Below are 14761 nucleotides of genomic sequence, written 5' to 3'. Positions count from 1 at the left end.
TACAAAGGTTAAACATATTTTTAGTCGGAGCAGGACCCAACACGCTTAATAGCAAATTACAAAATACAAACACACAGACAACAATTGTGAGATATAACAGCGTAGATTCAAATTCCTCAGCTCATCATTTCCAAAGGACCTTGTGCACTCATTCATTTTCCCTTTTATTTAAAAACATTGAAATATTGCAGAAGAACTTAGGCATCACCTCAAAGGCAACGGGTCGCTGCGGTTGCTAGTCTGCAGGAGCTAAGTGAATCATTAATGTTGCAGGACCTGTCCAAGGGTCACTATTTATGTCTACTTTACTTTTCTTACACTACAGACCCCATAAGTATGACAGTCATCTTTAAGAGTAGCACATTCCACTGTGGTCTCAGAATACTGGTTGCATGATAGTGATGGGGTGGTAACTTGTCCGCCTTAAACACTGGTATCGCGTGTTAACACCTGACCAGTACCGTGCAGTTCCAAGTTAGTCCCCACACAATGGGCAATATCTGTGGACCTGGCTTTAGCAGGCGGAATTGTGCATGGACTTCCCTTCTCTGTGGGAACTAACACTCGTGTTTACCACCCTCTCCAATTGGATAGTATATGTCAGCAGGGGCGGCTTGTCCGTGGGAGGTTTGGGGTAGGTGGGAGGGTGGGGGAAGGAAGATGAGGGCATTTCTTGTCAGAGTGGAGCATTGTATCTGCATTGGAAGATGTTTGGGTGGGGGGCAGGGAATGGGGCCAGACTGCGTTGCCCTCCATTCCCACGGTGATTTGAATGGCTTTTTTGCTGGCCAGTAAAATGAATGTAGTTGTTGAACAATAGTCCACTCACAATTGAGCGCAGTCTAAGTCCAAAAGTGCTTCACTCAACTTGTGCTCAGGACCTCAACGGAAAGCGTGTTTAAATGTGGACTCAAACATTTTTAAATAGATCCACGTATTTGAAAATTTACACCTGCGAAAAACAACTCCTAACAGTCCCTGATTTTTGTCACTCATTCAGCTAGGCTTTATTTATTTATGTTTCTTTTCTGAAGATATAACATATTTGGTTGTTTAATGTATATTCAATTAATATGTAATCACACAATGCTGAAACAAATGGACATCTTCAAGAGTCAATGCTGTATAAGCCCTCACCAAACTGAGATGTTTTTCTTACAACAAATCTAGTGGTTGGCGCTTAGGTTGCTGGCACAGAGAGCAAATGTTCACTTTTATAGAAAACATATATAGAATTAGAAACCAAATATTGTTATGTATCTCAAGGCTACATATTTACGTATAAGACTCGCACTCTTACAGGTCCCTTGAACATTGTTCAGTACTGTATTTGTTTGGACGGCCCGGATGGAGGGCAAGATTCATATTAGCAGGTGGTATTACTGTATATTCCATCTGTTGACAGATTTGAGCTTATATTTTGAGACATCTGCTGGCAGCATTATCTGTAAAGCGTTCCAAGTGTTTAAAGTTTAGATTTATATCCTAACATTCGCCAATAGATTAGTGAGCCTGAGCCGACGTATTTATCAAATATACACAGTATTGCTATAAATACCATATGTGGAATAATATGCTCTTGGACAATGTTTTGAAGTCCCAGTGATATTTGGGTGAGTGAAGTATTATGTGGATTGCACGTGCTTGTTCTCTCTGTGTCTATTTGCAGTTTTATATTGCTCGAACTGTACCCAAATGGAGCACTGTACCTGAGATCAAATTCACTGTAAAACCACTTTAAGGTTTCTTTACATTACAATTTTTGGGCTTTAAGCTAGAAAGGCATTTCAAGATACTACAGCCCAAGGAAGGCCAAGAGCAGCCTGATGCCGGCATTCTGACATGTGTGCACCTTGCTGGGTGACAACCACCTCCTGTCTTGAAGTCACTTCCAGTCCTGCGCAGGGTTCCTCGCCGTCCATGCATTCCAGACCAACTGATGGAATATATTCATGGAGGGTAGTTCGTTTTCTGTCTTCCTTGTACAACAGGGGATTGGAAGGAGCCAAAACAAAAATCTCAGGAGAGGCTAGAGTGTACAAAGACCAAGGATGGACAGAGAAGAGGATGGTACACAACCTAGAGGAGAGCTCAATTGGATAACCAGCTTAGATACACTTGAGGCCATTTTTTCCTTCATCATGCCTACTGGCATATTCTTATATTTCTCTCTCGAGAAAACAAGACCATAGGTTAGCGGTCTAGTGGTTTAAGTGATCCAAATCAGGACGTGGTGCCTCCAAAGAGTGCAAGCAACTGTGGTCCCACCCTGAACTAGCAGCAGAGCCCCCTATGACAGCCACAACCCTCCTCTTCTCAGGAGCCCCAGGGCTGACGCAAAGAGGCCCCTCACCAGCAGCATCACTGGCGTCACAGGCCGCTTCGCAGCTCCACTCTACAGCTCACCAAGGGCCGCCCAGTGCAAGGCAGTGGTGACATGCAAGAGCCATCTGGTACCGGAAGAGCAAGGACAGCAGGTACCCCCAGCATGGTGCCCTTGCCACACCTGGAAAATCTCCACAGTGCGGCCCAAAGTGTGGCTTGCCTCCCTCCTACCCAGTCCTGCTCAGCCCAGCAAATGTCCTCGGGTGACCCAGGAGCAGTTGGATTGCGGGATGGGGACTCATGAGCCCACAGCTAATAATTCTCCAAACCTCTGCACGCCTGCTTGCAAAGCCTAGTGCTTTTCAAGTGTTTGGAAGGAGTATGATGATATCCTGTGATCCTTTCTTGTCATTCATGAGAATCACAGGCCTGATAGAGAACTAATCGTTTGGAGCCTCAAGGGTCGTATATTGATGTGCGCTTCTTTCTGGAGTCTTCAGCGCATAAATTAACTTCCCCCAGTTAGCGCATTGTTTGCTAACCGCAGAGCTCAGAAACACAATGAGCAGTACCTAACATACATTACCTTCGAGGTTTTTCAAGTAAATGTGTGTGTGGAAGACGCCAAATTGAAGGGCACAGATCTCTTCTGCGCTGGCGCAACTCACAAAACGACATCAGGGCCCCCGAAGCCTTGGTTGGGTTTCGCCCCACATCTATATCCAAGCAAGGCACGCAGATATCCTTGATTCAGCAAGCTCTTTTCTGATATTTTTGGTTTAAAAGGTGCAACCATAGAGTTAACACATAGTTCTTTGCGTTCCGAGAAGAAACTTTACTGATGTGTCAGCGGTACCTTTGTTTAAACGATGTGAGCGAGATTTTCTTTTTTCTCGCTGGGCTAGGACTTTAGTGCTGTGCTGCATTGCATGCCTATGCTGTTTGAGTTTGTTATGATTGTGAAAAATGTACATATAAATTGCGCTTAGCTTTTACTTATGCTGCACCAAGTGCATGATCAACCACCGAGGGTTCTAGTCCGTAATCAGTAAGGCTAGGCCAATCTATAAACTATCAACAACATGCATGCCAGTACTGAATCAACATTTTATAAACAATTTACTTCCTCAAACCACACATGACACTCATTGTGATTGAAAAGATCTAGTTTATTTCATTTTTTAATGGGCACTTGGATGACCTGTGCTGTTCTCGAGTCTGCTTTCTGATGTGGACAAGTCTTTCCTATATTGACTTCCACAGAAGTTGCATGTTATAAACTATTGTTTTAATTTATATACCATCAGAAATCCCATGTCTTTGATTGGTGCTTTGATAAACACATGATCATTATCCATAAGCAGCAATACAATGTACATCTCAGGTTTTGCTGACTTTTTAAAAATCTGTGCTTTTACACTTTGATCAATGTTCTGAATAAGATACGCACATTAGCCGCTTATGAAAAAGTTTGCAGATGAATATCCATTCATCTGAAATTTATTTCAATATTTTTTCACTGTTGCTGAAAGGATTACGTTTTACTTATTGTTTTTTTCTTCATTCTCATATTTTCCAACTCCCCTAGATACATTTTGATTTTTTTTTTAATGACTTGTGTATTTTGTGTTGTAATGTTAATTAATGTTCTGCTTTTTACACTCCAAACTAAGTGAAAGGAATTTGTGTTATGTCTTTATTCAGTTGAAAATTACCTGAAGAGTTCCTTATTTTGAATGCATGTGAAAGTGTTGGCCCATCATCTACACTGCTTCTGAAATATAAGGAAAGCGTGTTGGTGATTTTTCCGAAATTTTGAGTTTCTTGAAAGTACACCACATTGTCATAAACCTGTTTGAAAAAAAAGCCTTTTAGTTTGCCATCACTTCATCTGGGTTGTTTTGTGTCACGGTAGGCAATAGCAATATGTCTTTTCCTGCTGGAGTTTTAACCGTTGTATTGAAAACATCACACATGTTCACCTGACTCAGAAGTGCCATGTTATTTAAACCCTGACTCCATTTTAAAGAGCGGAATGTGCTTTTTTACAGAATACGCCGCAGGAGGCTCTCTCTATGACTACATCAATAGCACGCGCAGTGAAGAGATGGACATTGATCAAATCATGGCCTGGTCGACAGATGTAGCCAAAGGTGAGACCAACTGGGTTTGAAAATCCTAGCCTTGGGTGCCTTCAGAAGAGTGTGTTCAGAAATGGTTGTTCTTAGAGGCATTCTTCTAGGAATAAGAAACAGAGGTCTTTGTAAGTAAAAAAAATCTCAGGTGCTCAAATGTTTTTGCTGTTGAGGCTGGATTTCTTAGCCTCAGAGAAAGGCAGTTATTTGAAGCATCAGTCATTGCAAACTGGTTCGGTTTAGGCTATGGAGACAGTCTTCCAAATTCCAGTTTTGATGCATGCTTTTTAGTGGAGACAATGTTTCTTCTAGAACCAGGCGAGGTAGTGTCTTGGATGTATGGAATGTGCTGTAGTGCAAAATAATTTGTGGAAGGAGAAGAGTTTTAACATTTCTGCAAATGGTATGATTCTTCCAAAAATGGCACTCTATGTACTATATAACTTTGCTATACTTAATTGCTAAATTGGGAAACAGCACCACTTGACGGTGCTTTCGGTAAATATTGTAATTCGATTTGTTATTCCACCTTCCATTGGGGTCAGTGAGCTGGAATCCTTTTTCACCCCTTGTTAGGTAGCTACATGCATGCTAGCAGTGTAAATCATGGATAAACTGACAAAAGTTGCACAACATATTGCGGCCACAATCAGTGCCTTTGCATCTCTAAATCAAAGTCCTTTTTTGGGGGGTGAGGCTAGAATAGACAACAGGGAAAGCCTAGGGTAGTTCCTTTCTTTTATAAATGTTTATTGTTATTGGGGCTTACAGATCAGTAATACAGCATATCTTTTCACTGCTTGTGTGAAAATTAGGGGTGGCTGGTATCCTTTGAAAGTGGTGGGGCGAACATAGTGCCCCACTACTTCCCAAAATACATAAATAAAACACACATGCACCATAAAAAAAACAATAAATCACTGGCATGCATTACAGTGACATTTTTTTAGTTTTTTTTAAATGTTACTTACCCGGGCTGCGTCCTCTGTGTCCTCTGCAGTCTCTGGCTCTGACCATGATTCGAAGACCTAACTTCCCTAAGCAATCCAGATTCTGCTCTCATGCTGTTAATCCTCATGAAAGCAGCACCAGGATTTGATAGAGCGGGCTGGCTCGACGCTCCTTCAGGCCCTGGAGGCCTGTGCTTGGTTTCCACCTAGCTGTGTAAGACAGCTGGGTGGAGAGCTTCAAAGTGCGCATGTCACTCTTGCCGGTGCAAGACAGCCGGCCAAAGTGACATAGGCACTTTGAAGCGTCACGTGAAGCCACTGCTCCAGTCCTCTGCTGACAATCGGCAACAGACGACAGACCCTATTTCTCTCTGCTCGGGGGCAGGCTGGCGGCTGCGGCACTCCATAATGAAAACTAAAATGGCAAATCATTTCATTGCCATTTTATTTATAACGTTTAGTGTGGCTCAAAGCTGGCGGGGGAGGGACGATGCTTTCCCACCCTCATCAAGAAACCGCTACCAGACCGTGTATAATAATTTGCTGATTTATGTTTGCCATCTGAGGCACAGAGGTGACAAAACACGCTGAATGTGCCAGAGTTTTTCTCCTGCATAGTACCTTCGGTGCAATTATTTACATTTTATGAGATGAAATTGTGTCGCTATCGCTATTTTCCTGGGCACAGTGAGTGCCTCCCTCCACTCCACTCTACATCCCCCAAGGGTCCTATGTCTGCTTCCCAGGTCTTTCTGAGTTTTCTTTTTAATGTATCAGGCATGTTGATAACTATTTATGTATACATATGGGATATCTTATGCTACCGCCCTAATTGCTGAATGCAGAGCTCTTATGATTTAATGGTTGATGGCAAAATCTTAGGAATTTTCACAGTAAAGCTATTTTACTGATCAATTTGTCTCACTGTGTCCTTTTTCATAACTGTCTGTGCTTAAACTCACTAGCTTCTACCCGTGACTGGTTCAAAAAGCCATCACTGATTTATACCACATCTCACCATTATTCTGCATGCCAATCAATCAATCAATCAATCAATCAATCATTGTACTCATAAAGCGCGCTACTTACCCGTGAGGGTCACAAGGCGCTGGGGGGGGCGGGGGGTGCCGCTACTGCTCGAAGAGCCAGGTCTTGAGGAGTCTTCTGAAGGTGAGCAGGTCTTGGGTCTGTCGTAGGCGGGTGGGGAGGGTGTTCCATGTGTTGGCGGCGAGGAAAGAGAAGGATCTGCCGCCGGAGGTCGTTCGTTGGATGCGGGGGATGGCGGCGAGGGAGAGGCTGGCGGAGCAGGGCTGGCGGGTGGGGGTGTAGAAGCTGAGTCTGCTTTTGAGGTAGGCTGGTCCGGTGTTGTGGAGTGCTTTGTGCGCGTGGGTGAGCATCTTGAAGGTGATCCTCTTGTCGACGGGGATCCAGTGCAGGTCTCTTAGGTGGGTGGTGATGTGGCTGCGGTGGGGGATGTTGAGGATCAGTCGGGCGGAGGCGTTTTGGATGCGTTGCAGCCGTTGCAGGTGTTTGGCCGGGATTCCTGCATAGAGTGCGTTGCCGTAGTCTAACCTGCTGCTGACGAGGGCCTGTGTCACAGTTTTTCTTGTCTCGGTGGGGATCCACTGGTAGATCCTGCGGAGCATGCGGAGGGTGTTGTAGCAGGAGGAGGAGACGGCGTTGACCTGTTTCGACATGGAGAGGGAGGAGTCGAGGATGATTCCAAGGTTGCGTGCGTGGTCGGTGGGTGTCGTTGCTGTTCCCAGTGTGGTCGGCCACCAGGAGTCGTCTCAGGCTGAGGGTGTGGATCCGAGGATGAGGACTTCCGTCTTGTCCGAGTTCAGCTTCAGTTGGCTGCCTCTCATCCATTCGGCGACGGCCTTCATTCCCTCGTGGAGGTTAGTTTTGGTGGTGTGCGGGTCCTTGGTGAGGGAGAGGATGAGCTGGGTGTCGTCGGCATAGGAGATGGTGTTAAGGTCGTGCTACGTGAGCGAGGGGGGCCATGAAGACGTTGAACAGCGTCGGGCTGAGCCCTGGGGTACGCCGGAGAGATGTCGGTGGCTTCGGAGCGGAAGGGGGGGAGGCGGACGCTTTGGGTTCTGCCAGAGAGGAAGGATATGGTCCAGTCCAGGGCCTTCTCTTGGATTCCGGCTTCTTGGAGGCATGTCTTTAGTGTGCGGTGGCAGACCGTGACGAAGGCGGCTGACAGGTCCAGGAGGATGAGGGCTGATGTTTCGCCGTTGTCTAGTTGGATCCTGATGTCGTCTGTGGCGGCGATGAGGGTTGTCTCGGTGCTGTGGTTTTTTCGGAATCCGGATTGGGATGGATCTAGGATGTCGTTGTACTTGAGGTAGCGGGTCAGTTGCGTGTTGATGATTTTCTCGATGACCTTTGCCGGGAACGGGAGCAGGGAGATGGGCCGGAAATTCTTGAGGTCCTTGAGGTCCGCTTTAGGCTTCTTGAGAAGGGCTTTGATTTTGGCGTGTTTCCAGCTTTCTGGGAACGAAGCTGTCTCGAAGGAGATGTTGATTACTTTCCGTAGTTGGTGTACGATGGCTGCGTCTGCTTTGTTGACTATGTGGTGTGGGCAGGGGTCTGATGGTGATCCTGAGTGGATGAAGTTCATGGTCTTGCGTGTTTCGTCGTTGTTGACGTTGGTCCAGGAGGTCAGGCGGTTGATGCGGGTGGTGTTCGAAGGGGGGGTGGGGTCTGACGATGTCAGGGTGGTCGTGGTGGTGTTGAAGCTGTCGTAGATGTCAGCGATCTTGCAGTGGAAGAAGGTGGCCAGCGAGTCTCACAGTTCTTGTGAGGGCGGGATGTCGTTGGCGCTGGGGTTGGAGAGTTCTTTCACGATGCTGAAGAGCGCTTTGCTGTTGTGTGCGTTGTTGTCCAGGCGGGCTTTGAAGGGGGATCTCTTGGCTAATCTGATGAGATGGTGATGTCTGCGGGTGTGTCCTTGTGGGCTGCGTGGCTGTCCGGTGTTCTTTCGTGGAGCCATTTCTTCTCCATTTTCCGGCAGGCTCATTTGGAAGTCTGGAATTCTTTGGTGAACCAGTTGGCTTTCTTGCTGAAGCGGCTGTTGGAGGGTTTCTTGAGCGGGGCGAGGGTGTTGGCGCAGTCGTTGATCCACTGTCTGAGGCTGCGGGCGGTGGCGTCCGGGTTGGTGGGGTCGGTGGGTGGGGTCTGGGCGAGGGTGGTGGCTAGCTGGTCTTCGATGATTTTGTTCCAGCAGCGTCGGGGCAGCTGTTGGGTGTGGTGGTGCGTGGTGGGCTTCTTGTCGGTAAAATGGATGCAGCGGTGATCCATCCAGTGAAGTTCGGTGGTGCGGTCGAAGGAGACGTGGGTGCTTGTGGAGAAGATGGGGTCAAGCGTGTGGCCGGCGGCGTGGGTGGGAGTGGTGACGAGTTGTCTGAGGCCGAGGTTGGCGAGGTTGTCGATCAGGGTGGTGGAGTTGGCGTCGTTGTTGTTCTCGAGGTGGAAGTTCAGGTCCCCAAGGAGGATGTAGTCCATGGAGGTGAGTACGTGGGTGCTGACGAGGTCAGCGATGGAGTCGCTGAACCGTGGTCGGGGTCCTGGGGGTCTGTAGACTAGTGTTCCTCTGAGGGTGGTGTTGGGGTCAGTGTGGATCCGGAAGTGCAGGTGTTTGGCGGCACTGATGGTGTCGTCTGAGTAGGTGGAGACCTTGAGGCTGGACTTGTGTATAATGGCTATTCCTCCTCCAGTTTCGTTGGTGCGGTCTCTGCGGGCGATCTTGTAGCCGTCCGGGACGGCTATGGCGATGTGGGGGGCCGAGGAGTCGTTCCACTAGGTCTCGGTCAGGAAGGCCACGTATGGGGTGGAGGTGTCGAGTATGTCCCAGAGCTCGACGGCGTGTTTGCGTGCAGAGCGCGTGTTTAAGAGTATGCAGTGGAGGTGGTTGGGTCCGGTCCTTGGTGGTTTGGTGGCTCTGTCGCACATGAAGCTGCAGGTGCGGCAGGTGAAAGGTCCGTGGGTGCGTTTCGTGGAGGCCTGGAAGCAGCTGCGGTCTCGGCCGGCATTGAGTGCATGGAGGGTGCTGGCGTCGTATCGGAGTCTGGCGTCGTGGCGTTTGCGGGGGTAAGGGGTTCTGGCGCTGGGCGTGGTCCAGGCGCGGACGGGTGTAGACGGGCTTGCCTCTGGCACGCCAGCGGCATGGCCGCACAGCGGCCGCCATAAATAGGGAGGTGGGAGGGAGGAGCAGCTGGGAGGAGGGTTGAAGCAGCGTATGGGAGCGGGGGCAGGGCCACAGGGGAGGCAGCGGCGGGAGAGGCAAGGGAACAGAAGGGAAGGGGGTGGGGCCGCAAGGGAGGCAGCGGCGGTAGAAGGGACGGCGAAAAGCGGGTCAGAGGAGAAGGGCAGCGAGTGGACAAACAAAACAGTAGCAAGGCAGACAGTACTGCAAGAGCAGTTCAACCAAATACAAAGACAGTAATACCACACAGTCAGGGCAGGTACCAGAAGTCAGGACAGCAGCCCAGGGGGGCCTCGATCACCCGAGCACTCAGCAGCAGCAGGCACGGGGAGCCGGCGCAGTCAGGTGGAGCTGCGCGGCGTAGGGAGCGACCAGCCAGACCAGGGTCAAGGGTCGCTCCAGATAGAATAGACTGTCCCATCACCTGTTCTGGTGTTTACATGACAGTATGACAATTCCTACATATGTATTCATAGAATCCATGCAGCAGTGAATATTTCACAAATGTGTACATCATTTATATTAGCTTGTTTACATTTAGGACATTCCACAGTTATGGAGTTTGTCAATTTCTGAAGACCAGTATCTCTGCTTTATCATAAAGAAAGTAGGTTTATCATAAAGAAAATATTTTCCTCAAGTGGGCCAGGGTGGATCTAATAATGTAGTGAATTACTATATACCTGCCAAAATTATTGGCAACTCTACAATTGGCGCACATTTGTTGCAGATCTTCCAGTGTGGAGCCACTGTCTCGCCTTCCAAGTTGTATAACAGGCCATATCACTTTGCTCGCTCCTTCTTGGAAGTTTTGGGTTAATTTACGCAATCTTCAAATTCTGGCATCTTTCAACTAATCACATTAGGGAAGGAGTTTAAAAATCTTGCAGTTTGACGTATTGACACCCTAATAGCCTGCATTGGTTTTGGACATTTTCTCCCACATTTCAAACCACCCCCTAAAATATAATCCTTATCTCTAGCACATTTTATCATCTATTGTGGGATGCATTGCCCACCCTGGAATTACTCGGCAATGTATTGAGGGTTCCATCTTCCTTCATCTAGTTATTTTATCTTGATTTCATAATGTTCATAGTCAGCACATAGGATAATTTTGTGCAGTGAAAGCGAAAACCGAACTAAAACCCTGTTCAAAGTGCTTGGCTAGATGCTAGAGAAAAGTCAGGAACTAAATGTTTCCCTAATTTGAAAAATGCAGGCATGTGCAGCAGATGTTTTGGAAGGCATTGTAGAGGATCAAGGCCAAACCTGAGAGTCCTGCTATCGAGCTCTTGTTTCTAAAACAAGGCGCATGCATTGATTAGAGGAATACTAGGCCTGTAAATGGGCATACTAGGCTAGGCACTTAGATAAATACATGTGGCACGCCCACAAATAGATGTATGAACCATAAAAGGTACCTTAAAAGCTCCCTAGCATAATAGGATAGGATTGACGTTTCTTCATGAGGGGAGTCACATGTCGAGTAAGATTTCTGCTGTTTTGGAGATGAATGTCAAGCCTCTGGTAGACACATTGACATAGTCTGGCTGGAAATCTATTATGGAAAATACTGCCATGTGCAGGCCCGCATGCATTAGGCAGGAAATTAACTTATGCCGTTGTTGGACAAACTGCAGAAGGCTGGGCCAACAGTTGATGGCATAATTAAAACTGAGGTTCCTAACTACGCTAACAGGTACCTGCATTTACGCGGGGCTTGTTGCTAGAAGGTCGGAGGTTGGCTCCATTTCCTGTCACTATGACCTCAGTTTTTTCAAACTTAAGATCCACTGGTTAAAACGATGACACTGATTCTGTAATGCGCTCCGATTTAAGAGTTATCGGAGTGTTATCTGCATTCATGAAAAAGACCACAGGAGCGGATGATTCCTACAGGGGCTTTACAGAGATATTTATGAGCTGTGAATAGTGAGCAGGACCTTGTCATGGCCACACTAAAGAGATGAGAGGGTGAACCATCCATGAAACTGATGGAATAGAGATATGCTGAGTGAGATCAAAGAGGAATGGGTGGAGCCAGCTAACACCCCGGCCTTCAGTCTTAGTTTACTCAAGCCTGGCATGACGTAGGTCGTGGTTGATAGTGCCACATGGTGCTAAAACCAGGGTAGTGGCTGTCATCAGCTGGCATAAGAAAACCATGCAACTCTGCTATTAAAACTGATTCAGTATTGTTGTTAAGCTACAGGGCCTCCTCATTGTCACCTAGACTACCAGATGCCTTCAAGAAAGTGAAGAATGGCACAGTAACGTGACTTTCCACAGGTTTAGATACCCTAGGAAGCTAACGGATGCAGTGATAGGTAGTGGGCACCCGGTGATACAGCCCTGCTTTTTTTAAACGTTGAAGCACCACTACTTCTTTCACAGCTTTGGAAATCATTCCCAAAGATAAGGAGCTGTTCCAAGTCATACAGAAGGGAGGGTAGAACCCTGGACCAAATTTTTTAATCAGGGGAGAGGGGAGGCAAATTTAAGTTTAGAATGGTGGCAATCAAATTTGAAGAAATATGTTACAAAAATAGATAGAAGGTGGAAAGCAGCACAATGTATTGGCTATTTTCCCTTTGCAAACAGCTCTGTGACATGAAACACTTTAATGACAAATATGATTCTAGGGCATTGCACAGGTCGGGAAATGGAGGCATACTCGATTTATTTCCTTTAAGTTTTAAATATTTTCTTTTGAGTGTTCTTGGCTACTAGGATTCTAGTAGAGTGCTAACATATACATGGGCCTTTCAGCTTTTCCTTGAAGGGCAGATAATGAAAATAGGATTGTAATATAATTGCCAGAGGCATTCAGAAGTCGTTACTTACATCTTCAATTTGGACGTAGTTTAGGAAAAGAAAGGTGCAGGTTTTCGTCTTCTTGTTTCTTTCCTTAAATGAAAGAGTGTCAAATTGTTTAAAGCTAAATAAATCTAATTTATAAGGGTGGTTCCTCAAAACCAGAACAGGTCAAAAGAAATGTAAGGCAAAACAATGAACGAGTCTTGCAGTTGGTTATTGAAAAAACAATCTTTAGTAAACAAATCCCCATGTCATCAGGTGTCATTATTTGGAAGGAGAGTCTATCAAAATTTGATAAGAACAATACTGATAGCGGTAACCAGGTTAATAGACAATTCAAATAGAGCACTAAAAAGCGATGTTTTTGTCTACTCACATGTATGCCACCATTCACCCATTGTTTTAAAGTAAGTGAGTTCAAGATGACCAAATCCCCAAATGCTGTATCTGGTTGATTATTTATTTCCTACCATTGTTATGATATGTTGGTAACACTTTCAATTGAACAGCATATTTGCATAAAGAAACCTTTCAGCAATCCCATATTAAATTTGGCTTTATATATAGCTTGGAGGGCGTGGTCTCACCAGGCAGCAAGATGGTCGGTCATTGAGAGGGCTCTGCCGGCCAAGCACAAAATCCTGTTAACATTTGACGGACCTAGGAGCGCCTGACACCGGTAACCAAGGACACAGCAACAAAATACCATCTGTACCCGATTTATATCTCTTGGGTGGCTGGCAGCTCACCCCTGGTACCTGTGATAAAGGAGTCGCAGCCAGGCCTACCATCGCTTTTTGCAGCGATTGTTGGGGGGCGTGGCGGGCCTGTGCTGCCTGGCTGTGTGGACCCTGCTGGGCAGCACTGAACACTGTGAACTCTCCTGCGGGGGCTGCGGGCCGGGTTGCGATGACAAAAGAACAACTTAAGATCTCCTTTGAAGCCCAACATGCAAGGGTGAGCACGGCCATGATCCTGAACCCAGCATGACACAGCAAAAAGGGAGCGCCGGACGAGACGATGAACTTCACACAATACTCATGTATGTCAAATCCAGCATAAAAACTATTGATTCTTAACTGAATCTCCTTACAAGCCGCATGGACCACGTTAAACAATGAGTCGATAACACGAAACAAGGTTGGACCATCTAGAAACAGGGTTTCTGATGCAGATGATCTACAGTCTCATAATCAACAAAGAGGGAGAGAGAAGTTATGATTCATTCGGTTTCCAGGCCATGTACGATATAATCAAGGGAGAATGCATCCCTTGTCCTGTGTATTACCAGGGTCAGGGTTCCGGATCGTCTTAAAAAATCCTAATTCACAGATTTACCGTTGGTGCGGTATATCTTGGCTCTCCACAGGAATGGTTACTTGAAAAGCATCATCATTGGGTCTTAGTTATGCTTTCCTCCACCTGGAGGAGGGCCAACTGGTATTGCCAGTAGTGATTAGGAAAAGTGAAAGTAAAGTGCAGTGAAGCTAAAGTTGCCTACATCTATTGACCCAGTGTTTATTCTTTCGTAGATGGGGCAAAGGTTAAAAATAACATGGTGGTGCGATGCTAGAAGGGTTACTGTTCTATCGCACCTGTATGTGAGTGGTCGACATGTTTTAGCCCGTCTGTGCCCAATCGGGTCTATCAGCTGTCTTCAGGACCAAGGCACGCACGTTGAATTTAGAATACGTGCTGGGGCAAGTAGTGCACTTACCCTTCTTCTTAAGTGAGCATATTCGGACACTTACGTATTGTAGATGCGACTGTGTCTACAACTTAAAAACGGGGGGAATTCGCCTCCATCGGGGGACGGGCGTCTTGACTCTCTGAGTTTCAGGAACAACTTGTTCTGTTGCCGTCTTCCATGCCCCAGTGATCTACAAACAGAATCAAAAGAACATTTATTGTAAATGGACAAAATGCTTGACATTATTAAAGTCAAGTGTGAAGACCTGGAAGCCCTCTTCAGATGTAACAATCTCCGCATAACAGACATTCTGGAAACTGCAGCTATCTCGAAGATGGAGGACTACGTTGAGACCCTACTGCGTGAACTCTTTGGCTCTGATCAATCAGCTGTTTTCATTGGGGAGCGGGCCCATCGCTCCGTTGGTCCCAGACCACCAGTGGGCGCTCCGGCTTGTCCCATCGTTGCCTGCCTGCTGAACTATCTGGACCGTGATGTGATCCCGAGGCTGGCTCGTGAGCAGGAGGTGATACAAGAATAAGATAATAACATATCATTCTATCCAGACTTCACATTGGCAGTACAGGCGGCCCATTAGGACTTTTTACCTGCCAAGAAAATTCTCCTACAA

General features: G+C 46.7%; 1 protein-coding gene across 6 annotated transcripts in view; it reads left to right on the top strand.

Moving 5' to 3' along the window:
- The window catches only part of MAP3K20 (mitogen-activated protein kinase kinase kinase 20), an 839253-nt gene that overhangs the window by 303304 nt on the left and 521188 nt on the right, over positions 1 to 14761 (top strand). For all 6 annotated transcript variants that reach the window (XM_085645276.1, XM_085645278.1, XM_085645277.1 and 3 more), the window contains exon 4: positions 4377 to 4478. In XM_085645276.1, coding sequence (XP_085501402.1) covers positions 4377 to 4478 — 102 coding nt within the window. The remainder of the gene's footprint in view (positions 1 to 4376; positions 4479 to 14761) is intronic.

Source organism: Triturus cristatus, chromosome 3_1 (assembly GCF_964204655.1).
Source record: "Triturus cristatus chromosome 3_1, aTriCri1.1, whole genome shotgun sequence".
NCBI lineage: Eukaryota > Metazoa > Chordata > Amphibia > Caudata > Salamandridae > Triturus > Triturus cristatus.
The sequence above is the reverse complement of the archived record's forward strand: the minus strand, read 5'-3'. Positions and strand labels throughout refer to the sequence as shown.